The 25,431-nt window shown below is 37.7% G+C and overlaps 1 protein-coding gene across 8 annotated transcripts in view; it reads left to right on the top strand.

Annotated features, from left to right (window-relative positions):
• The window catches only part of ehmt1b (euchromatic histone-lysine N-methyltransferase 1b), a 137,706-nt gene that overhangs the window by 61,886 nt on the left and 50,389 nt on the right, over positions 1–25,431 (top strand). For 5 of the 8 annotated variants that reach the window (XM_072565533.1, XM_072565534.1, XM_072565529.1 and 2 more), the window contains exons 4-13: positions 4,702–4,852; positions 5,296–5,423; positions 7,935–8,150; positions 10,879–10,989; positions 12,086–12,200; positions 17,003–17,110; positions 17,355–17,500; positions 20,398–20,541; positions 22,689–22,912; positions 24,905–25,093. In XM_072565533.1, the coding sequence (XP_072421634.1) occupies positions 4,702–4,852; positions 5,296–5,423; positions 7,935–8,150; positions 10,879–10,989; positions 12,086–12,200; positions 17,003–17,110; positions 17,355–17,500; positions 20,398–20,541; positions 22,689–22,912; positions 24,905–25,093 (1,532 nt within the window). The remainder of the gene's footprint in view (positions 1–4,701; positions 4,853–5,295; positions 5,424–7,934; positions 8,151–10,878; positions 10,990–12,085; positions 12,201–17,002; positions 17,111–17,354; positions 17,501–20,397; positions 20,542–22,688; positions 22,913–24,904; positions 25,094–25,431) is intronic. The other 3 variants (XM_072565535.1, XM_072565531.1, XM_072565532.1) reach the window with 2 other exon arrangements.

Raw genomic sequence — 25,431 nt, 5'->3', positions numbered from 1 at the left:
ATACAGGGAGTAGAAGTATACTTAAGAGGGAAATCAGGAGGACAAAAGGGAGGCATGAGATATCTTTGGCAAGTAGAGTTAAGGAGAATTTAAAGGGCTTTTACAAATGCATTAAGGACAAAAGGGTAATCGGGGAGAGAATAGGGTCCTGAATAGAGAGAATAGATTCCCGATGAAGGACATATGTCCAAAACATTAATTCTCCTGCTCCTCAGATGCTGCCTGACCTGCTGTGCTTTTCCAACGCAACACTCTTGACTCTGATCTCCAGCATCTGCAGTCCTCACTTTCTCCTAGGGAATCGGGCCCTTCAAAGATCAGCAAGGCGGCCTTTGTGTGGAGCTGCAGGAGATGGGGGAGATACTAAATGAGTATTTTGCATCAGTGTTTACTGTGGAAAAGGACACAGAAGATATAGGATGTAGGGAAATGGATGGTGCCATCTTGAAAAATGTCCATATTACATAGGGAAATGTGCTGGGTGTCTTGAAATGCATAAAAGTGGATAAATCCCCAGGACTTGGTCAGGTGTACCCTAGATCTCTGTGGGAAGCGAAGGAAGTGCTTGCTGGGCTTCTTGCTGAGATATTTGTATCATCAATAGTCACAGATGAGGTGCTGCAAGACTGGAGGTTGGCTAATGTGGTGCTGCTGTTTAAGAAGATTGGTAAGGACAAGCAGGGATTTATAGACCAGTGAACCTGCTGATGGGCAAGTTGTTGGAGGGAAACCTGGGGGACAGGATGTACATGTCTTTGGAAAGGCAAGGACTGATTCGGGATAGTCAACATGGCTTTGTATGTGGGTAATCATGTCTCACAAACTTGATTGAGATTTTTGAAGAAGTAACAAAGAGGATTGGTGAGGGCAGAGCGGTAGACGTGGTCTATATGTACTTCAGTAAGGTGTTCGACAAGGTTCCCCATGGGAGACTGATTAGCAAGTTTCGATCTCATGGAATACAGGGAGAACTAGCCATTTGGATACAGAACTGGCTCAAAGGTAGAAGACAGGGTGGTGGTGGAGGGTTGTTTTTCAGACTGGAGGCCTGTGACCAGTGGAGAGCCAGAAGGATCAGTGCTGGGTCCACTACTTTTTGTCATTAATATAAACAATTTGGATGTGAGCATAGCCAGTACAGTGAGTAAGTTTGCAGATGACACCAAAGTTGGAGGTGTAGTGGAAGTGAAAAAGGTTACCTCCGATTACAAGGGGATCTGGACCAGATGGGCCAATGGCCTGAGAAGTGGGAGATGGAGTTTAATTCAGATAAATGCGAGGTGTTGCATTTTGGGAAAGCAAATCTTAGCAGGACTTATACACTTCATGGTAAGGTCCTAGGGAGTGTTGCTGAATAAAGAGACCTTGGAGTGCAGGTTCATAGCTCTCTGAAAGTGGAGTCGCAGGTAGATAGGATAGTGAAGGAGGCATTTGGTATGCTTTCCTTTATTGGTCAGAGTATTGGGAGGTCATGTTGCAGCTGTACAGGACATTGGTTAGCCCACTGGAATATTGCATGCAATTCTGGTCTCCTTCCTATTGGATGGATGTTGTGAAACTTGAAAGGGTTCAGAAAAGATTTCCAAGGATGTTGCCAGGGTTGAAGGATTTGAGCTATAGGGAGAGGTTGAATAGGCTAGGGCTGTTTTTCCTGGAGCATCGGAGGCTGAGGGGTGACCTTTTATAGAGGTTTACAAAATCATGAGGGGCATGGATAGGATAAATAGACAAAGTCTTTTCCCTGAGGTGGGGGAGTCCAGAACAAAAGGGCATAGGTTTAGGCTGAGGGGAGAAAGATATAAAAGAGACCTGAGGGTCAACTTTTTCGTCCAGAGGGTGGTACATGTATGGAATGGACTGCCAGAGGAAGTGGTGGAGGCTAGTACAATTGCAACATTTCAGAGGCATTTGGATGGGTATATGAATAGGAAAGGTTTGGAGGGATATGGGCCAGGTGCTGGCAGGTGGGACTAGATTGGTTTGGGATATCTGGTCGGCATGGATGATTTGGACTGAAGGGTCTGTTTCTGTGCTGTACAAATCCATGACTCTGCCATTGCCGAAATGAGAGAAAAGAGGGAGCAAGGTTTACCTGTCAGGCTTTTTTTTTGAGGGCTGAGCACTCCATTTATAGTTTTGCATTAATGAAATCCGTCATAGTCATCATAAAATGATTGGGTTCAATGTAGCATTTGAAAGTAAAAAGCATTTAACAGCTGCGCTGACTTTAAGGAGATGCAATGAAGACATGTCCACATTTAACTGGGAACATCTGCTAATGGGTGAAACAAATGAAGAATGGTGAATGATGTTAAAGAAACATTTAATGCAATACAGAACCAGTTTAAATCCCTGAGAGGACAAATTCCACTTAGTAGAAAAAACAGTGATGGACAACTGAACTGGGGACAGCATAAGATTAAAAGGGCAGCACGGTGGCACAGTGGTTAGCACTGCTGCCTCACAGCGCCAGAGACCTGGGTTCAATTCCCGCCTCAGGTGACTGACTGCGTGGAGTTTGCACATTCTCCCTGTGTCTGTGTGGGTTTCCTCCCACAGTCCAAAAATGTGCAGGTTAGGTGAATTGGCCAGGTTGAATTTCCCACAGTGTTAGGTGAAGGGGTAAATGTAGGGGAATAGGTCTGGGTGGGTTGCTCTTCGGAGGGTCGGTGTGGACTTTAGGGCGGCACGGTGGCACAGTGGTTAGCACTGCTGCCTCACAGCGCCAGAGACCTGGGTTCAATTCCCGCCTCAGGTGACTGACTGCGTGGAGTTTGCACATTCTCCCCGTGTCTGTGTGGGTTTCCTCCGGGTTCTCCGGTTTCCTCCCACAGTCCAAAGATGTGCAGGTTAGGTGAATTGGCCATGCTAAATTGCCCGTAGTGTTAGGTAAGGGGTAGATGTAGGGGTATGGGTGGGTTGCGCTTCGGCGGGGCGGTGTGGACTTGTTGGGCCGAAGGGCCTGTTTCCACACTGTAAGTAATCTAATCTAATCTTAAAAAAAAGAAAAGGTGACAAAAGTGCAAAAAGTAGCACAGATCTTGTCAACTGGGAATGATACAAAAACCAGTAAAAAGCCACAAAGAAGGTTGTAAGAGCGACTGAAAAGGATTGTGAATGAATCTTGTAATAGACATAAGAATCAATGAGAAGAAATATTATATTTACTTAAAGGGAAAGTGGGAAGTCAGGAGCAATGTTGTCCCACTAGGACTGAAAATAGGATATTGTCAGTGACTATGGTGAAATGCAGGCACCTTGAATAGTTGCCTCACTATTTATAATGGAAAAGGAGGATAGCTTTTTAAAAGTCCCAGGGAATTAATAGTGGAATAGGGGCAGGGATTGAATAAACTTATTTGCAGTAAAATGTTGAAAATGAGGAATGAAATAATGACAACTCCTCAGTATCTGACAGTTTCGGTTGAGGGTATTGAAAGTAGTAGGGAAGTGCATTACAGCATAGATGTACTAAATGTAATCTTTGAGTTGCATATATACAGGAGTCGTCCTTCTGGATTGGAAAATTGCATATGTCACTTGCTTTTTTTTAAGAAGGAAGAAAGAGGAAAACCAAGAATTTAAAGACCAGTTAGCCTAACACCTGTGGTGAGGAAATTATTGAAATCTATAATCAAGGAGAAGGTAATTGAACACCTTAAATTTTTCAGTTAATTAGGAAGAGCCAGCATGGATACATGGCAGGTAGTTCATATCTGACAAACCTCTTTGGACTGTCTGTGGGTGTATTTATGTGGGCTTCCAGAAAGCATTTGATAAAATCTCTCATAAGAGACTGTTAACTAAGGTAGATGCCCTTCAAGTTGAGGGCAAATTACTGACACAGCTGGGAAACAAGTTGAGTGACAGGTTGGTGTCATCCTCCAAATACACCAAGTTAAATTAACGTTCCAATGCCCATTCACCTCTCTCCTTCAACTGATTATCTGATCTCTTAAAAGTTGACCTAATTCAAAGTGAATTAGGAATGGACAACAGATGCTGAATACCCACATCCCATGAATGATTAACGACATACATTGATACTTAATCACCTGTATTATGAATTCCACAGCACCTTTGCCATCAGCAAAGAAGTTCCTTATGCAATCTGTGCTAATTTTTAGGCAATTGATCTTAAATGTTATAGAGCGCAGCATCAATGAGACTGTTTTATCTCTTTACTGTGTTCCATTCCATCATAATTGTTACCATATTTGTTTAATCACTGTTCTAATGAAAATAGGTACAATATTAAAATCTGTACCAATGAAATAATATATTGCTCAATGTAAAAAAAAAAGCTTGAATAAAGTCTCAGTTGTGGTTTTTGACAACTGAGGATTGTTTAATATATATTTGTGATTTTACAGTCGCGGTTAAGAGAATTCAGGAAATCGGTTAATTTTGCTACTGTGTTATCCGGCCAGTGATGTTTTAAAGAAAATTGTGTTGTATCACAAAGCTTGTGAGAAGTTAATTGTGTTGTGTTCAATTGTACACAGTATAAAGGGACTAATTTCACTAAAGAACAAACTAAGGTCTTATTAATTGACAGTAATTGGCTTTGACTAAATTTATTTCATACGTATTAAATTTACAATCGTGCTTTATCAGGACATTGATATCTGTTATAATTAGAGTGTTACTTTTAAACTGCAGTGTTAAAAAGCTTTAATTTTGTACTTCTACCTTTCAAAGTCACCAAACAAAGACCCAAAGGAAGAAAGTGTAAATAGTCTAGAATGTGGGAAAAAGCCACCATCACCTCCATCACCACAACCAACACCACCCCAGCAACTGATACTACCTCAGAATCAGAACAGTACTGCCACTTGCAAACCACAATCAGGTAATAAGAAAAACTGAACAGGAATGCAATAACTTTTCATTTGATTGTGCACTGATTGTAATATTGGACATGTATAGACATCATTGTTATGTGTAAAAGGATGATTATTTTAAGGGCCGTAGTTACTGGATGAAATCTCTTGCTGTAAATTTAAAATGTCCTGACTACTGCATAGAAGAGATTGTGCTATGGCAGAAATGTTAATTTTTAAAGTAGTTGGAGATGGAATTTTTGTTGTCATGTTTATTTTGATTTAAAGGCTGAATAGCGCAGCATATAACACATATTTAGGTAGTGCAGTACAACGTATCCGTTTGTGTAAAATGACGGGCATTTCTGATTGACAAGGCAGCAGATCAATTTGAAAGACAGCCATGACTTAAAGTAAGGAAATTCATGCTTTTCAACATATTAAATGTTCAAAATAATCAAAACTTTGACAGTGGCTAGGAAGAAGAAGAGGAAAATGGGAACCTATAGCCTGGCTCCTAAGAAGAAGACCAAACTGCTAAAACAGCGCACCGTACTTGAAATGTTTCAGAACATGTCACAGTCTGCAGCTGGCATGCAGGTGGGTTGAAAAAGTGCAAGTACATGATAAGAAGAACTTTCCTGTCTGTATGTCAGGGAAATGTATTATCACAGCTGAGTATAAATTGGTTTTCCCCTCAATTCTTTAATTCAGTTTAAAGAATAGCCACTATTAATTGTGAAGATTTGATGATTTTGTCAAGTGCGTGTTGCAATTTTGTTTATTCAGTCGTGGGTGTGGATTACACGAGCTGGGCTAGCATTTATTGCTCATTCTTGTTACCATTGAGAACATAGGGATGAAACGCCTTCTTGAACTTCCACAGTTCATTTGGTGTAGATACATCCACAATGCCATGAGGGATGATATTGAGAGAAATTCTACTGAGATTGTATCCTTTCTAAAACTGAAATTAGATTTTACTTTCTGAAGTGCATGCTGTACCTTAGTTATAGGATCCATAATGATGGATGATGATCCAAGACACACCCATTTCTTTTTTTATCAGAACCAATTTTTCTTAAAATTGAGGTGCAAGTTGCTTTAGATGAAAATAGAATATTCTACTTAAAAACACTCATTCAAATAGTTACATTTTATTAAAATAGAGTGAACGTAGCTCTAAAAGACTACATTACTTAGTGCAATTTGCAAGCAAAGTATTCATTACCCTGTCATATCAATACAAAAGTTTAGGTCCTGACATTTGTTTGCTTAGTTTATTTTTGGCACCAATGTCTCCATTTTATATATAACACGAAATCAAGAATTTTGAATCTTAGGTGGAAAATTAAACTTGGACATCGTTCGGAAATAATAAAAATTAATACCATGAAAATCAATGCAATTCTTAAAGCGATCACTCATTCAGTGTATTCACTCGTCTCAGAGATGTAAGTAAAATTGAGCAAAATACAACCTTTGTTTACCTTGGCTTTAGAATTTCTTCTCTTTTGCTTCCTGCAGCACTTGGACAAAGAAGGATACCACTAGTATGGCTCTCCACAGATCTTTATCTCATTAGTTTTTGCATGTTATTATGTTGTCACAATGGTGTAAATAGAGGAGAAATAGCTCAGCAAGTATGGGGACTGAAACCATGCCATTGCATTCTTCTGTAATCTAAATAGTTTAGCTAACTGGTCATACATTTAATTTCATAACATTGCAAAATTAAAGAAATAACTTTCTCTGCATAACTAATATTTTTCTTCCTCTTCTCCCATTTGCTCTAATGCCATAGCATAGAACAGTCCTCAAGATAGTTGAATCACACTTTACTTTTCTCAATCTACCCATTGCATGTGGTCTCATCCCAGACAAATAATGACTGAATTCCACAAATGTTGTTTAAAATAAATATTTAGTGTTCTGCAGTGGATGACCTTTGAAAGTTTCCCTTAGCTCATGAGAATGACATAGATGAAGAGGATTCTGGATTAGTGGTGCTGGAAGAGCACAGCAGTTCAGGCAGCATCCAAGGAGCTTCGAAATCGACGTTTCGGGCAAAAGCCCTTCATCAGGAATAAAGCTTTATTCCTGATGAAGGGCTTTTGCCCGAAACGTCGATTTCGAAGCTCCTTAGATGCTGCCTGAACTGCTGTGCTCTTCCAGCACCATTTATCCAGAATCTGGTTTCCAGCATCTGCAGTCATTGTTTTTACCCCATAGGTGAAGAGGAGAATTCTCTTCGAAAATGTGTATCGGCCCAGTTGCAAATAATAACAAAGGCCTTTTATTTGATGATTAACTATGATCTAACAGCTATTTTGGTTTAATTCTAATTAGTCATTTAGTTGGAATAACCTGTGGCAGTTTTACTCTGGGTTAGTATAAAATTGTTAATTATAGGGCTTTTGTGGCCCAATACTGTATCTTTACCTCTTGGGCAAAAGTCTTGGGTTCAAGATCTTCCTGCTCCAGAGGTGTGTCATAACGAGTATGAATAGATTGATTTAAAATACTTAAAATTACTAATTGAGCAAGTTTGAATCTCTTTTCAATGACTGTTGTGGGATATTTGATATACCAGATATGGCTGTGTTGTTAGAAGATTCCATCATGAAGAAAATAATAATATGGTATGGACAACATTTTAGATAAATTATAAAAACCATCTATCTAACAAATATAGTTCTGTGTTAAAAGCAGCCTAAGGTAGTTTATATAAATGGCAAACACAGCCTTTGCCACTAATGCAACATGAAGGAGATGTGCGACAGAAAATCAATGCTGATTATGTTTGAAAGTGTCTGTCGGCTACACTGTGAAACAATAGATTTTAAGTCCTTTGCATGAAAGTCATTCAAAGCCATCTTTGAAATTCCATGGAATTTATACATATTTAAAAAAATTGACTAATTTCAAAAGGGAAGGGCCAAGACTTCTAACAGATTTCAAGGTAGAACAGAATAAGTGAGAATGCATAGCGAATTAGGTAAGGCTAAGCTCAAGTTTTAAATGACCAAAAGTTTGAAATACACTTAAGTATTTTAACTGCACTATATATTTAAATGTTGCCATGATTTCTACCTCTTTCCTCTTTGATAGGAACAGAAAGATTCCTCTAATGGTGTGACTCAGAACATAAATGGAGAGACTGCTGACCTATCTCAAGACATGGAGTCTGAAGATGATGAAGAGGAAGATGACGATGAAGAAGAAGAAGATGATGAAAAATACAGCGGTGTAGACCATCCAGATTCAGAGTTGTCCACAGACTTGGGAGACACTGACAATATTCATAAAATGGAAATGTCCAAGAAAGTACGTTTTTTGATGCTTTGTCAGTTAATTTCCAAATTTACAGGAATATTGCATGTGCATGTATCATTACCATCTGGTGCATAAAATCCTTACACCACTTCCTTGAAATATTAAATTTATGCTCCCTTGTCCTAGAAACACCAACTAACGGGAACAGCTTTTTTTGTTTGTCTTAGCTCGGCCTGTGTTAATGTTGTATATATGTAATCTCCCTTCAACCTCTGCTCTGAAACAAAAACCCTAAATTTTGCAAACTAACCCTATCAATGACCCTACCATTCTTCAAGTATCATGACAACATCTATTCTAATTTTTGGCCTGACCACAGCTTTATGTTGATGCAGGATAAACTCCTTACTTTTCAGTCAGTACTTATTTTATGTAGCCTCAAATATTGGGATTATGATTTGTTTCTAAACAGATTTTGTACTTTTTTTTTTAAATTTCAAAAATATACTTTATTCGTCGAAGAAACTTTATACTTACAGGTAGAGTTTGGTTCTGTGAAAGCACATGAAGAAATCAAGTAAACGTTGGAGTTTGATACTCTCCAACAAACACATCAAAGACATCTCTTATTTGTGCAGGCAACTTAAAGGATTTTGGATGGGTATGAGAGTGGGAGGGGTTTGGAGGGATGACTAGATTGGGTTGGAATGTCTGGTCAGCGTGGACAGGTTGGACCGAATGATCTGTTTCCATGCTGTACATCTCTGACTCTGACTATTTTGTATGCACGCATACAAAATATAAATTTACTATTTGCTGTTAAATTTAGTCGCTGTTTTTATGAGGCATTCTATGGACTCTTGACCTTATCATAATTGTGTAACTAAAAGTAATCAATAACCAGACAGGAAAAATGAGTAGTTATGCATTTGAGTTGGCAGAATCGGGAATACTGTATTCACAATTCTAGCCATTAACACCATGTTAGAACTATTAAGGATTATGAATAATTTTATAACTCTCATTGAAGGTAGACAGGAGCCTTTTGAGATTGAATGATCAAATATCACCAATCCATTGCTACCTTCCCTGTATTTGTTCAGTACATTGAATTTATAAATTTTGCTTGGCTTGAGAAACATTTTGCAGACAATGGCATTACTGGCTTAGAATGGAATTAAGTCCTATCTACATTTTGACATTTTATCAAGAGTTTGAATTCATATGAGCTTGTGATACTTTAAATTTCAATACTGTTTCAGTATAGTGCTCATGGTTAGTTTCACATACTTTTTAAGTCTCCATTTAGTTCCATGAAGTATCACTTTTGCATTGACACAATTAATGTGTGTACACCAATTCCATAATTTTAGAATCACTGAATAAGGTCAGAAACTGCCCCTCCCACACTAAGGCAAAAGATGCAGTGCCAAATTCAGTGTGTACTCTTAGTTCCTAGAATTTTGCATAGAATGTTGTCTGCTCCAAAATAGGGGAGAGTGGGTTTTCTAAAGTGTTTTGGCAAATTTTTGGGCCTTTGTTTAAAACCTCACAGGAAATGTTATTATTGGGTCATCTCTCTTAATCTGGTTTTGTTATGTGACAGACTCTTCCAAACAATCTGGCACTTTTTCTTTTCAGCCATAATAATTTATTTGTTAAATGGCTTAGCTTCCAGTCCCAGTAGATTTTTTTTCAAATTTCTTTCCAGTACTGTAGTTTCCTTTTATTATGGATCAATCACTTCTGTAATCTACTTTATCTGAGGACATTCAACAAAATAATTTAAAACTTTACATTTCCAACCAGATTGCGCAAATGTTAAAATGATCAGTGAATGTGGAGGTGACAGCCTAGTGGTGTTATCGTTAGACTATGAATTCAGAGACCCAGGTATTCTTCTCGGGACTCTGGTTTGAATCCAACCATTGCAGATGGTGGAATTTGTATTCATTGCAAAAAGATGACAATGAAAACATTGTCCACTGTCAGAAAAATCCAATTGGTTCACATAGAATTCTTTAGGGAAGGAAACAGTTGTCCTTATCTGGTTTGGCCATAACTTTTCTCTGGGTAGTTAGGGATAGGTCATAAATATTGGCCTGGAAGAAAGTGAGGACTGTAGATGCTGAAGATAAGAGTTGAAGAGTATGGTGCTAGAAAAGCCGGCCAAGCAGCATCTGAGGAGCAGGAGAGTCGATGTTTCAAGCAATAGCTTTTTATTGAGGAAAGATTATGCTAGAAGCGTCAATTCTCCTGCTCTTCAGATCCTGGCTGATTGGCTGTGCTTTTCCAGCACCACTCTCTTAGACATAAATGTTGGCCTAGCCAGCGATGTCGTATCCTGTGAGTGAATAGCCTTTCATTTTCCTTTCCAATGTGAATTTTCAATCTCAGTTTTCCACATTTCATCAGTTACGAGTTGGGGGGAATGTAGGAAAGCCCATTGAAATAAAATATTCTTCCTTTGATCTGGTCTTCTCAATATATGTGACAAAGACACTACTTGCTCCTGTTAAGTAGAAAATGCTATTTGAAAACAAATGCTTTCTCTTTTATAAATGTAGCTTTTATCTGCTGGTCAAATTCATGTGATTGTCCATGTCTCAAAGTTTTTCCTAGATTTGATTGTCAAATTTATATAGACATGTGATGTCAGAGACGACTTAAGAATGTTGTTGTGGTTTTTTAAACTGCTTTGAAGGTTACAATTTGTTTTCGTTGTGATATAACATTTTAAAACCACAGGAAAATGATCAGACATTACAGTTCACTATAGATTTTTAAATTTTTCATGACACAGGCTAACCAGCAAGAAGAATATGATCCTGAAGAGGATCAAGACTCTGATCTGGAAGATGATGATGATGATGACTTTGAATCTGATGTGGTGAGTCATTTATCCTGGAGTTGTGATTGCTGTAAATTTCTGCTGTTTCCTTTTCCCCCATATTTCAGATCACTTTTCTATGTGAGTGTTTGTAACATATAACCTGGAAGATGCCTTGACCATAATCAGAGTTTGCTACAAAATCCAGAAATCTTAAAAAAAAGTCTCAGCGTTGCGTTTTGACTTCCTGGTTCTTTTCACAAACTTGTATGTTATGTTCCTTTACATCAGACAGCAGTGGAATAAACAATTTTACTAGACAGATCTTGGTTCATGGGCTACCAATTAGATTTATTAAACAGTAAATTAATAAATTAGCAGAAGAACAACATCCTTCCTATAGGAGGGAGACCAGAGTTGCATGCAGTATTCCAAAAGTGGCCTAACCCATGTCCAGTACAGCTGAAACATGAACTCCCAATTCCTATACTCAATGCACTGACCAATAAAGACAAGCATACCAAACGCGCCTTCACTATCCTATCTACCTGTGACTCCACTTGCAAGGAATAATGAACCTGCATTCTAAGGTCTCTTTATTCAGCAACATTCCCCAGGACCTTAACATTAAATGTATAAGTCTAACCCTAATTTGCGTTTCCAAAATGCAGCATCTCACCTTTATCTAAATTAAAGTCCATTTGCCACTCATTGGCTCAGCTGATCAAGTCCCCATTGTACTCTGAGGTAACCTGCTTTGCTGTTCACTACACCTCCAATTTTGGTGTCATCTGCAAACTTAATAGTATACCGTCTATGTTCACCTCCAAATCCTTTCTACAAATGACAAGCACTGGACCCAGCATTGATCCTTATTCACATCACACTGGTCTTCAGTCTGAGAAGCAGCCCTCCATTACCACCCTGTGTCTTCTATCTTTGAGCCAGTGCTGTATCCAAATAGCTAGTTCTCCTTCTATTCAGTATGATCTAACCTTGCTAACTAGTCCACCATGAGAAGCCTTGCTGAACACCTTACTGAAGTCCATGTAGATTATGTCCATCACTCTGCCCCCATCAGTCCTCTTAGTTACTTCTTCAAAAGGGTAATTCAGCAAATCTTCGTTATAAATTTGTTTTTTTTTTGACCATCCAGAGTTCAGAGTCTAGTCTGAAAAGGAAATGGAAGAAGAAGGGGAAGAATGGCAGCCCATGGGTAAAACCAACCAGGAAAAGAAGACGAAAAAACCGGCCAAAAAGTGATAGTAGAGGTAATAGCATTAATTGGTGTGTGATATTTTTGGTGGAAAGGAAAGTCCTGCTGTTATTGTAACTGATGCTATGATTTGGATTATTTTAGGTTAAAATGGAGATTATCTTGTCCTCTGTATTTCAAAACTTATTTTAAATGTCAGTCACCTTAGATAAATTCTAAACCATTGAGAATTGTAAACTGTATTAAAACTCTGCATTTAAGGTTGGTTGTAGTGTTTTGAGCTTGACTGACTAAGTGTCATTAATCCAGCGCTGTTATCCCTGTATCTGTTCAGTGCATTCAGTTCATAAATTCTGCTTGTCTTGAGAAACATTTTGAAGCTCTCAAAAACATTTTAAAACTTGTTTGCATTACCAGCTTAGAATGACGAAAGAAAGAGAGTATAATTCTTCAGCTGGAGTTTTGAAACTTAACAAAGGTTTGAATTCGTGAAGAAATTGGGATAAGTTTCATTTCAATGATGTTTCAATAGCACTATGCTGACAATTATTTTTACGTACTCACTGGAGCTATATGAAAATGTCAAAATATCACATTTGTATTATTATCGACTGATCTTTATTATCATTAAAAAATGACAAATTGAAGACCTGAATTTTAATCTTGGGTGCAGACAGTTTAACAAAATTGTTAGTGCATTATTGCATTCTGTGTTTACTCTGTGCCCACCATTCCAAATTGACAATTTTGATGTCTAAGCAAGTCTAGTCTATCAGAAGACAACATCTGGAAGGGTTTATTCAGGCCATGGAAAAGGTGAGAAATCTTGCACATGAACAGGGTTAAAAGCAGAAGTCCAGGAGCAGGAATATTTTTAGTAAGGCCACACACGACAGGATTCAGAGTGAAGGGAGCCTTAGTTTAGCCATGTATGGAGTTAATATTCATTTTTGCCACAAGAGGAGAGAATCCTCCATTTCAGCTGCATGAAGATGGGAATCTCACATTTGATCTGTAAAATGCAGGTGAATCCTCCAGACCGGAAAGAGCAGCAGAACTGTTTGTTACTGTGAAATAAAATTGTTTTAAGTAACCAAAATATGTAATTACATAAGGAATACATGGCCTCAGAAAAATATTGCCAACTAGAGCATTGAATTGAACATCTTGAAGAAAATAATTTTTGAAATAGCTTACCTTCCGATTAAAATACTAAATTAGAAAGTCAAGTAAATACGCTTTTTCTATACACACAATTGGGAATACAGTTAAAGATGTTACAGGTTATTAAGTGGCAGAAGAAGCAACTGGGGTACTTTAGAAGGGGCAATGAAAACCCTTGGTAATTCTTCAACCTTTAAACTCAAAATTCTTGAAAGAGCAAGGTTTTTATAAGTGAATTTAGCATTCAGGACAATTCGTAGATGATTTTATGAATAATCAGTACGTTTTAATGAAAAAAAGTTTTGATGGTGACTCTACGTTAGAATTCATCAGAATTAAAATTGTTGTAGGAATGAGACTAATGAGACTTTGTAATGATTTTAACTGTCCAAAGTAGGCTTGAGTTTAGAGAAAGTCAGGCAAATGATGAGTGAAACAGAAGTCCAGAAGCAATACAGATCAATCATAACAGAAGATCAACCTTGACAGAGGAGTTTTACAACCCTAATAGGAAATGTGTAGTGGAAGTTAAGCTCCACCATTTCACAAGTCTTCACAAAAGAATACACAATTGATTTAGTGACTATAATAGTTAATTTGTCCAACTATGACCACTGTCGAAGATCAAAGTGAAACACTCAGTTTCATCGATAAACAAGAAAACAAAGTATTTATTATAAATAATTCATCCTTAAGCATGTGGTTAAAATTGATTGTTATTTAATAATAACCTGCAAACTTCAGCAATGCCCACTTTAAATCCCAACAAATACGTTCATTCACAAACAGATCAGACAAGACACTGTTCTGCAGAAGTACTGTGGGAGTAAAATATTGGCACGAAAGAACAAATTCTGTCGATAAGAGTGGAGTGAGATGACTTTCTCAGAGTTCTTTTGATTGTTCTCAGTAGAAGATTCCCAATTCAGTCACAATCATTCGGGTGTAGGCTTTTGCTTGAGGGACTGATTGTCTTTTCTGATAGTTGGTTTTCTTCCACTCTTGGTGGGAGGGTGGAGTGTAAATGTGGGGAGAAAATGTTCAGAAGTTGGACATGGTTTCAGAAAAACAAGTAATCAAATAATGACCCACCCTAATTGAGTTAATGAAACAGAAAAGTTTATAGAAGAAAGAAAGTGTTCTTATGGCAAGCTGATATTTGTATCAGCAATCATCTCTCAAATTTTATAGTGACAAGTGACAACCGATTATCAGGTAATGAGCCATGATACACTGTCCATAGCTCTCAACAGCGTAAGTATGTGGTCCAGGTAGCATAGTATTTCAGACTAAATTTCAGCAACTCGTCAATGTATAGGAGATACTAAATATTACAAAACCAATGCATGATTCACAAATGAGTTCTCAGCTTTGAGTAGGAAGATATGTTTTAGCTTCAGTCTTATACAAAAGATGGAAGAGGTTAAACAGCAGAACTTAGAGTTCCTTTAACCAGGAATGTCCTCAGTGATCCAAATGATTGTAGTGTTGCAGGGGAGCTGGTGATGTCATGATAATGTCACTAGTCTTGTAATTAAGAGGCAAGCTTGTGCTAAAGAGTTGGTGAAAATTTAATTCAAATAATAAATCTGGAAATAAAAGGTAATTGAATAATCATGAAATCATTGTTGTAAAAGTCACTTAGTTCACTAATGTCCTTTTAGCAAGGGAAATCTGCTATCCTTACCTGTTATGGTCTACATGTGACACTAAATCACAATAATGTAAGGACAACTATTAACTATCATCTGTACACTATCATGACTCATTATGAGATAATATTGTACCATTCACCCTGGTAAAATTTGAGATGACCACTGATACAAATATTAGCTTGCCAAAAGAAACACTTGGCTTTTCTTCTGCTGTGCATTTTCGACTTCATTAACCCAGTTGTGTGGGTCACTATGCACCAGGGCACACTCTAAAATAAGTATTACAAAGTGGTTGTCATATTTGGGACAGGTAGACAAATGTGTATCAGGGATCTGAACAGAAAAGGTACAGTCATCTAAGGAGCTTCAGTCAATGAGGTTTGTATATTACTCGTACTGCCAGAGGGGTTCTACGAAGGAACCACAGGGATCTTATCCCACTGCAGGTTAATCATCCATCATTTATTGACCAGCATGAATCCAGTGATGAACCTGATCTTACAAGGGACCTGCAGACTTCAGGTTGTCAGAAAGAAAATCAAAAGACACTGGTTTTCCACTCAGTGACAACCACTCTTGCAAGTCTAAAGAGATCATTTTTCAAGAAAATGGTAAAACTTCCAGATTGACTTTACAAATCCAATAGAGTGAGGAAGTGAAGAGAAGATTATGGTAGCAGTAAACAGACATCTGTCAGCAACATATGAATGTATGATTAAAATAAAAGCTTGGGAAGAGCTGTACCAAAAACAAAGAACTGTGGATGCTGGAATTCTGGAACAAAAACAAATTATTGAAGAAACGAAGTAGGTCTGTGCAGCATCTGTAAAGAGAAAGCAGAGTCAACATTTCAGGTCCAGTGGCTCTTCAGAGATGATATACATGGATTTGAAAGAGTTAATAGTGAAGAATGCCATAAGCAGTACCCACCAGAGTGACATAATTTGGATTTATAGGCAAAACAGTTTAGGGTCTTGAAGGATTTGGACCTGACATGTGGCCCTCCTTAAAGTCTCTGGAATTTTGACTATCATATCAATGTAAGCTGTAAGTAATTGCCAACATGCAATGAAATGTTAATGACAAGATTCTCCTTTTGTTAAGCTGGCAAATGACTTCATCTCAGACGACCTAGCAGGCTTCTTATACTTAGAGAACAGTGGCAGCAGCCTTTATGAACAGCAGCTCATAAACAGTGTAGTGACGCATACCTATGCAATAATGGTCTTCATGAATTAGCTTGATTTTTGATTCTAAATATTGGCTTTCAGAAATGGCTGAATTCAGAAAGTTCCCATTAGTCTTATTGATGGCATTGTTCCCATCTTGTATTTGATTAGCTTTAAAATAAAAATAAATTGTTACTAAAGTTTAGAGACTTCTTATGCCCATAGAATTGAACAACGTTTGGAAAGTTACCTCTGAACTCGAGGTGTTTACTCCAAACTTATCTTTTTATCAGCCTAATGCTTGTGCTATGCAGATACTAAGTACCAAGCATGCTGGCTGTGTACCAACAGACCTGAATGACACTCCTCGCGCACCATGTGCTGCAAGCATAGCAGTGATAATACAGAATTGCTGCCTTTCCCTGGGTTTAGTTTCTGTTCGGCCCACCTTTCAGTGAAGGCCTGAAAAATCTGTCTGCTTCATGAAATTATATCATTTACAAAATATGCTAATGGACTGACATCTCATTATGAATGCAGTTAATGTTGGTAGAACTAGGTGTCTGTCATAAGCTGTACTGTTCTAATATAATGTCAGTTTAAAAAAAAACAGTCGAAAATTGAAACATAAGAAACCAATGTCAAGCTTTTTAATCATTAGTCCTGAATTCCAGACCTCACTCAAATGTTAAGAATTGAAAGACCTGTTAAAACAGCACTTGGAGAAAGCAAATGTTCCAGATGACAAAATGTTTAGAAACGTCTAATTATAATAAAATGTAGATCTTGTAGAACCAGTATCCAAAATCAGGCTTTTGTACGATTGACGTACTTTATAAACATCTGACTGTGAACTTCATTGTTTATAGGTGCTGAAACAGAGACTGCAAATCTGTTAGATAATAATGAGTATACTGAGATGCCTCTTAGCTCATTGAATCTGCCTGCAGGTGGTCTGTTCTCTTCACAATCTACAGGTAAAGTTGCTTTGTAGATTTTTAAAGTGTTAAAAAGTTTTGTAAAATAGGAATTATTTCTTAAGCACAGAATATAGAAATTTAATTTGACAGGTGGAAGCATTTTCACAATGTACATTCTTGGAGACTTTAATCCAATCGCATTTTACATGATTTGCATAAATGTTATCAACAGTGTTTGCTTCTGTGTATTCTTACTAAAAAAGTGTTGGTATAACTTTTTTAATATTATAATTCTTTGCAGGCATTTCCCAAAGCTCAGATTCAGTGGAACTAGATAAGCTACAGGAGTTACCTCTTTGTAGTTGTCGGATGGAAACACCAAAAAGCCAAGAGATTGTTAAACTGGCTAACAATAAGTGTATGGCCACTGAGAATATAGATGAAGAGGTAAGAAGCACTTGACTTGATATGCAGGTGTGCAGGACCGAGCTGCTTTTGAGTGAGTGTATAATAAAAAAAATTATGAATAAAGTATATTTTTGAAATTAAAAAAAATGTAAGATGCATTTGGCACAAGTTTGGGAAAGTGATCACATGGGTGGACATACGCTGGATGTTTGTTCTTCTCATAATGTCTGAATTGCATTCAAATATAACTTTTGTACACGGTAACCCCCATGCTCCATGAAACGAGTAAACAAATAGCAACAAAAATTATAAATCTAATAGTTTACAAAACAGTATATAAACGTATCCTGACAGAATAAGTATTTATTTTACTTGGTCATATTTCTGGAGGCTCATTAAAGGTTTAAATTTAATGAAAGGAAATGTGTGATTGTATATCGGTTATTGACTTGTAAAATATAGTGCCATATCTTTAACATCTGCATATTCTCCTAATATGAAAATTTTTGTAAAAATAAGTATTTGTTGCAGTTTGTTCTTTGGAATGTTCCCTACACATGTAGTCTTTGTAAACACCAAAGTGCACCATGTTGTAGCAGGTTTGATAATGATTAGGTGCATTTTTGATCAAATCCATGTGCTTGTTTTCAGTCATTCCAAAGTGTGCTCATCTAAATGGCTTGTTGGATTGAATCCCCTTTAATGTTGAGTCTCAAAGGGCAGTGAACTTAAAATATTTAAGGTGGCACATTAAATTTAACTTGAGTGGAACTGGTTTACAAATTCAGTGTTTCATGTCAGAACTTGATTGGGAAAATATTGCAGTTTAGTATGCATTCACTTGCAGGCTTTTATTTATAGACAGCAAATTTGTACATAGTGTGTCTCCAGCAAAAATAACAGGTTTTTAAGTAGCACAAAGAAAAAGGATTGAAGGAACTATCATAAATAGGATTTTTGTTTTGTTACTTTAGACATGCAGAGAACATTTTGGCCCTGTGTACTTTTAACTGATCGATATTCATCAGAATTAAGTTTCGACTCTCTTTGGTGGTTTATGACATAGGCAAAAAATGTAAAATTATGGACCAGTTTGACCTCTAGGGGGGACATTTCTGGAATCAATCATACAGGAGGAGATAACTGAACACTTTTTTAAAAAAAAAAGCTCGATTCACAAGTGCTGGCCCAATTTGATGGAAGGCAAGTTGTGTTTAACAAACTTGTTGGAGTTCTTAGAAGATGTAACCACCAGGATGGATATTGGGGATCCAGTGGATGTGGTATATTTAGACTTCCAAAGGCATTTGACAAGGTGCTGCATAAAAGACTGATCCAGAAGGTTAGATCCCAGAGGGTTAAAGGTAGATTGTTCGCTTGGATAGAGGACTGGCTCACTGATAGAAAGCATAGGGTCAAGGTGAATGGGTCCTTCGCTGCTGAGTGGCAAACAGTAACTAGTAAGATGTTGCAAGGTTCAGTTCTTGGACTTCAAGTGTTTACAGTTTGTATAAATGATCTGCAAGCAGAGGCGGAGCATAACAGCAAAATTTATGGGTGATACTAAAATAAGTAAGAAAGCAGCCCGTGATGAGGAGATAGAGCTTACAGATGAATATTGATAGACTAGGAGAATGGAGTTTTAATGTGGATAAATGTGAAGTTGTCCATTTTGACCAGAAAAATGTAAGGGCAAATTATGACTTAAATGGGAAGCAAATTCAAAATACATTAGTGCAGAGTGTTCTAGGCATCTTTGTGCATGAATTGCAGAAATTGGGTATGTAGGTGTAGTATATAATAACTGCATATGGAATGCTGGCATTTGTTGCAAGAGGAATGAACTATGAAAATAAAGAATATTGTTATAATTATACAAGATGTTGGTAAGACCACACATGGAATTTTGTGTTCAGTTTTGGTCGTCTCACTTGATATTGGATGTGGTGGCAGCGGAGGCGGTTCAGAAGAGGTTCACCAAGTTGAATTCTCAAATGAATGGGCTGTTGTACAACAAGCATTGGTTCGCTTGAACTAGTACTTACTGGCATTCAGAAGAATGAAGGGGATTTGATTGAGGTATATAAAATGCCAAAAGGAATTGATAAGGTGGACATTGTCCCACAAAGGGGGAACATCTGTTCAGTCTCATACAAGAGGTCGTGGATATCGAGTGAGAGGTGGTAGGTTCAGAACTGAAATAAGGAGAAACTACATCTGAGTTGTGAATCTGTGGAACTCACTGTCCCAGAGTGCATTGGAGGCAGAATTAATCAACCGCTTTGAGGTAGAAACAAATGTTTCTGATGAACAGTGAGATAAAGGCTGTGGGGAGTAGGCAGGAAAGTGGAGTTGAGTTATGGATAAGATCAGCAGTGATCATGTTAAATGGCAGAGTAAGCTTGAAGGGCTGAATTGCCTACTCTCGCTCTTAGTTCCTGTAGTTTAATCCACTGAGCAGAACAAAAAATAAATAAAAGTCGCACATTTACAAAGCACCTTGCACAAATTCCAGAAGTCCTAAATTGTCTTAACTACAGTCATTAAGGTACTTTAGAAGTGTAATTTAAAGCTGTAATATAATTAATACAACAGTCAGTATGCACACAGCAAGGTCCCAGAATTATCAGTGAGATGCCACAACAGGCAATCTATTTTAGTGGTTGTAGTTGAGAGATGTATTGACCAGGACAGTGGAGAAAATTCTTCTTTTTCAAAATTTGCCATTTGATCTCTTCCATTCATCTGAAGGTCAGTTCCTCAGTTTAAAGCAAAAGTGCAGCATTCTTTCAGGACTCCCATTTGATAGAATACAGGTACTGTCCATACAAATCAGAGTTAAAATATGGTAAAAATTTGGGAAAGATAAAACGTAGTTCATCGATGTCCAAAATCTATAAATCAATAGCTCTAATTTGACTAAATATTTCTTTCAGCTAAGTAGCTGTATTAACAGCGTGATTAAAGAAGAGATGATGCGACCCTCCAATAAGGTGCAGCTAATGGTATTATGTGAGGACCACAGATCCCGAATGGTTAAACATCAGTGTTGCCCAGGCTGTGGATACTTCTGCACTGCTGTAAGTGTAGAGCATTCCTTATAGTAGATATATACAACTATTAAGATGCAAAATATTGATTGCATACTTTGATTTTTGGTGGTAAAACTAAAATAATGGGCTGATTCTTGCCTTTTGGCTAAGTGTCAGTTTTGCTGCGTTTTGCAGAGGGTTTCTCTCCAGGCCTAGCGGGTTTTCTTGCCACACTTTAACAAACTTTGCTCATTACCTGCTACCTACCTACCTCCCTCTGGTGCCCCTCTTATCTGATTCTAGCTTGATTCTGCTGCTGTCCTTATCTGGAACAACCTACCATCTTTGGGATATCCTGGAGTGGGGTGGTATCCCTGGTGTCCGTACTATCTTTAAAAGGCACTGTTCACCTAGTCACGCATTGTTAGCCTGATTCTGCGTGCGTGGTACTTGATATTTACTATGAATACGGTAGAGAAGGGAAAATTGGCACTCAACTTCTGTGTGGGGTGCTGCAGAGTTGGGGCATTCTTTCCTCCCAGAACCAGCAGTGGAGGCTAGAAGACCAGAGTCAGCCTCGCCTGAGGTTGTCATCATTTGGGTTAGTGCAATCTATCGTCTGGAGGAATCCACAGCATTGTAGGAAGAAGAAAATGAACAACTTCACTTGTCTTTCCAATATCTGACCGTCACTCTGCCGCTGCTACTATACCCACTTTACACTGAGACTCGTGATGTACTAATCTCACTATTGCCTGCTACGTCGTCCCTTAACTTGTGCTTAACCATCCCAACAAGACCCTCTGAAGAGCAACCCTCCCAGATTCATTCCCCTAACCTATATTTACCCCTGACTAATGCACCTAACACTATGGGCAATTTAGCATGGCTAATTCACCCGTCTGGCACATCTTTGGACTGTGGGAGGAAACCGGAGCACCCGGAGGAAACCCACACAGACACAGGGAGAATGTGCAAACTCCACACAGAGACAGTCGCTCGAGGCTGGAATCGAACCTGGAACCCTGGTGCTGTGAGGCAGCAGTGCTAACCACTGAGCCACAGTGCTGCCCTCTCAACAAGGCTCACATTGTTCAAGCTTCTGATAAAATTTCGACCATGTGTCTAACGTCAGGCGAAGATGCAGAAGTGTTTTGTAATGTGAGATAATTGATCTGTTTCCAATTTCAGGCTAACTTGTGAGCCAAAAGGTCACTGTGATAATGTAAGTTCATAATTCATAACCAGAAAGTGTGTAAAACTTGGAGCTTTTTTCAGGCAATTTTGAGAGCACTTTGAGCACTAGTATCCCTCACAAATTTAGAAATTTTTGAACACTGCAATCAAACAACATTTAGCTTGAGGATTCTTGTATGTTGGAAATTTCTTAATTACCCAGCAGATAGCATGGAGTTTTAGGGATGGATTTGAGTGAATTGGATGTACAGTGGCAGAAATAACAAAGCTATTTATTGCACTTCAACTGTTAGATCCATTTTTATACAGCATATTTATTATTTTTGGATTATGTTCTTTAGATACGTTAATAGGAATTAAATTCCTTCATATTTGGGGGAGAATGAGGGAGGAGGAAATGCTATTTTATTTTTATTAAATTTTGAATCTTCTTTCTCATAAAATTCACATTATATTAATTTACCTGGAAACACAGATGAAAGTGGGACGGTTGCAATCTTAACTATACTTAAATTGCATCCTTTCATAAAAGGTATGAAGGGATCCGTTTATTACTAAAGTGAAACTATCATATGTCTATTGACCAGTTTACAATACTTCAGGCTCCATTTAAACAAATAATTGAATTTTGATTTTTTTAAACTATGAAGGTGATCCTCTAACCGTGCAGCAGAATAAGTCAAGTTGATATTTTAATAACACTGGGGCAACCTGATTTCAAAATTGAGTTCTTGTCTAATCAGTTCTCTGCTTTAATTGTAATTGGTTAAAGAAGCATTAGGGAACGTTGTGTCCCATGTTGAGAAGTTATGAACATTTATAATTGATAGCCAGTTTTGTCATTTAACATTCTGTTTGTATATAAAGAGGTCTATAAGCAAAGCGCTGTCAGCTCATTCACTCATTTTGCATCATGAATAGTCAGAATAGTGTGAAATAATTGACTTTAAATGCTGACTAGTTATGACAAGCATGTATTAAATTTGTGGTTGTTCCAGGGGACCTTCATGGAATGTCAGCCCGATAGTACCATCTCGCATCGCTTTCACAAGAATTGTGCATCTCATATGAATGGATTGTCTTTCTGTCCACATTGTGGTGAAGATACTACTCAAGCAAAAGAAGTTACCATTGCAAAAGCAGACACTACCTCTATGGTACCCCTCCCAGCACAGGAGAAGATTATTGTCGTGAATGGAAAAGCAGATACCACTACATCAAGGTAGGCCATCTTTGTTTGGATGGTAATGCTCTTACTGACTGAATTGCAAGCATTTGGAATCTATTTATATCTTGCACATTTGGATGATGAGGAAAGCTTGGTGAATACTGTTGACTTTTATTTTTAAGAATCTCAAGTTCCAGTTTAACTATAAGACTTTGAACACAGACAAATTTCGTTTGAAAATTCTTAATAAAGTCCATGGTGTGTTCTTTTTAACTTTTGTTTACTCACCAACTAACCATCATTAGTGGGGAAATTGCTGAAGTCTGCTCTAAAGAATGTGATAACAGGTCACTTAGAAAGTACCAAAGGGCTTATACAAAATCAGCATGGACTTTTTAAAGAATAGATGGTTATTATGTATGGATGATGTGTATTTTCACAAAGTTTTGAATAAGGTCACATTGAAGAGTTTATTATGCAAAATTCAGGGCACGTTGGATTGGTGGTAATATGCTGGTATAGATCTACATATAAATGGATCTTTTTGAGTGGGAGTTTGAATGGTGAGGGAGATGTAAAGAGGCTTAAAGACGATTTATCTAAATTGAGTGGGCAAATGCATGCTGATGCCTTATTTGGATAAATGTGAAGTTTTCCACTTGAGTTGGAAAAGCAGAATAGCAAAGTAATTGGTGACAGGTTTGGAAATATTGATGTACGAAAGGACTTAGGTTTTCCGTACACCAGTCACTGAAAGCCAGCATGTAGATGCAGCTATGTTGGCCTTCATTGCATCATATGTTGAGTACAGAAGCAATGAAGTCTTCCTATATATGAACGGGTTCTTAGGAGTGTTGTGTGCAGTTTTATTTTACTTACCTAATAGAAGATGTGTTTGTCATAGAGGGAGGGCAGTGAAGAATCACCAGACTGTGGTGGCAGGTCTATACCAAAAGGATTGACGAGGCTTATATTTACTGAAATTTATAGGAATGAGAAAGGATCTCATTCAAACTTATAAAATTCTGACAGGGCTAGAAAGACTGAATGCAAGACATGTTTCCCTTGGCCAAGGGGAGTCCAGAACGAGGTGTCATAAGCCATTTTGGACTGAGATGAGGACAAATTTGTTCACTCAGATAGTGAATCTGTGGAGTTCTGTGCCACAGAAGGCTGTGGAGGCAAAATCTCTGAATATATTTATGAATAAAGTAGATTTATAGAAGCTAAAGGTGTCAAGCAGTATGGGGAGGGAATGCGAGTGTGACCTTCAGAGAGGATCAGCCATGATCATGTTGAATGGTGAAGGAGGCTTGCTGGGCCAAATGGCCTACCCCTAGTCCTATTTGCTATATTTCTACATCTACATGCAGATTATTGACTCTTGTGTCATTGAGGAGCATGTTCATATCCAAACCTTTGTTCTGGTATAATTCCTGGACTGAGGATAAAACCAATGTGCGTGCCATTCACTCATTATTGCAAGACTTAATTTTAGTAACTTACTTCCATTTTAATATGATGGTTTATTATGCACCTGGGAGATGTTTAGGTTTGCTTTTCTCTATTAAGATCCATTAATGTGAGTTATTTTGTCTTCTGTATCTTAGATATTCTATTAATTTTGAATTAATCAATTTCTTGCTTTTATCAGCAGATTACTTGGCTTGCTACTTCAAGGTTTTCATGAGATCCTTGTTCAATGTAATGCATAGTTAGTTTTGCTCTAATTGATTTGTCACTTTCTGGCAATAATAGTGGGTGAATGATGAGTATTTGGTTGTCTTGAAAATTAGTGGATAGGTCTATATTAAAAATACTTCCTTGAGTAAAGAAATCAAGTTTTACCTTGAGGTCTATTTGTAATTATGAGGCATGTTCATAAAGTAATTTGTTTTATTTTTTGTGTGAATAAGCTAATTAGTTCACTTTAACCTTAAGTTCATTCATAACTTGAATGGTAGAAGTTTCAGTTAATGAGTGAATGATCTTTGGAACCTGAATTAACTTTTGTCAGTTTATGTAATTTTCAAACAATCTTTATAGCAGTGCTCGGATAAGAATGTCAATGGAAAGCAAGCCTGAGAGTGCTATCTCCAAAATAGCTGATAGTTCAGATACCTCTAGCCTTTCCACTACGTTGAAATCTGGAGCAGTCATGTCAACTACAGGACTGCCAACTGGCCCTGGGAAAGAGACCATGGAAAGCATTCTTATTGCACTTGATACAGAGAGGTAAGCATTAAAAAGTAAATGTTTACAACATAACAAGGATTAATTAAGAGCCATTTCTTTTTGAACCATTGGATTAGTAAAAAATAAAAATTTGAAATAAGTTAACTTCACATCAGAATTTTTGGAGTTAATATATTTGCTTTCTCTTAACCTTCTGTGGATTCCATTCCTTCAGGCAGAGCACTGTCACCGCTAACTGAAAATCTAAGCATTTGCAGGTTGATATGATGTAGTCCTCTCGCATATCTATCCTGTACTTTCATCTAGGGAACTGGCATGATCCTGTTCTTTTGGCATAGCTGGAATCTGCAAGTTGAGGGTAACTGATGAGTTCCTCC

The sequence above is a fragment of the Chiloscyllium punctatum genome, chromosome 49 (assembly GCF_047496795.1).
Source record: "Chiloscyllium punctatum isolate Juve2018m chromosome 49, sChiPun1.3, whole genome shotgun sequence".
NCBI classification, from domain to species: domain Eukaryota; kingdom Metazoa; phylum Chordata; class Chondrichthyes; order Orectolobiformes; family Hemiscylliidae; genus Chiloscyllium; species Chiloscyllium punctatum.
The sequence above is the reverse complement of the archived record's forward strand: the minus strand, read 5'-3'. Positions and strand labels throughout refer to the sequence as shown.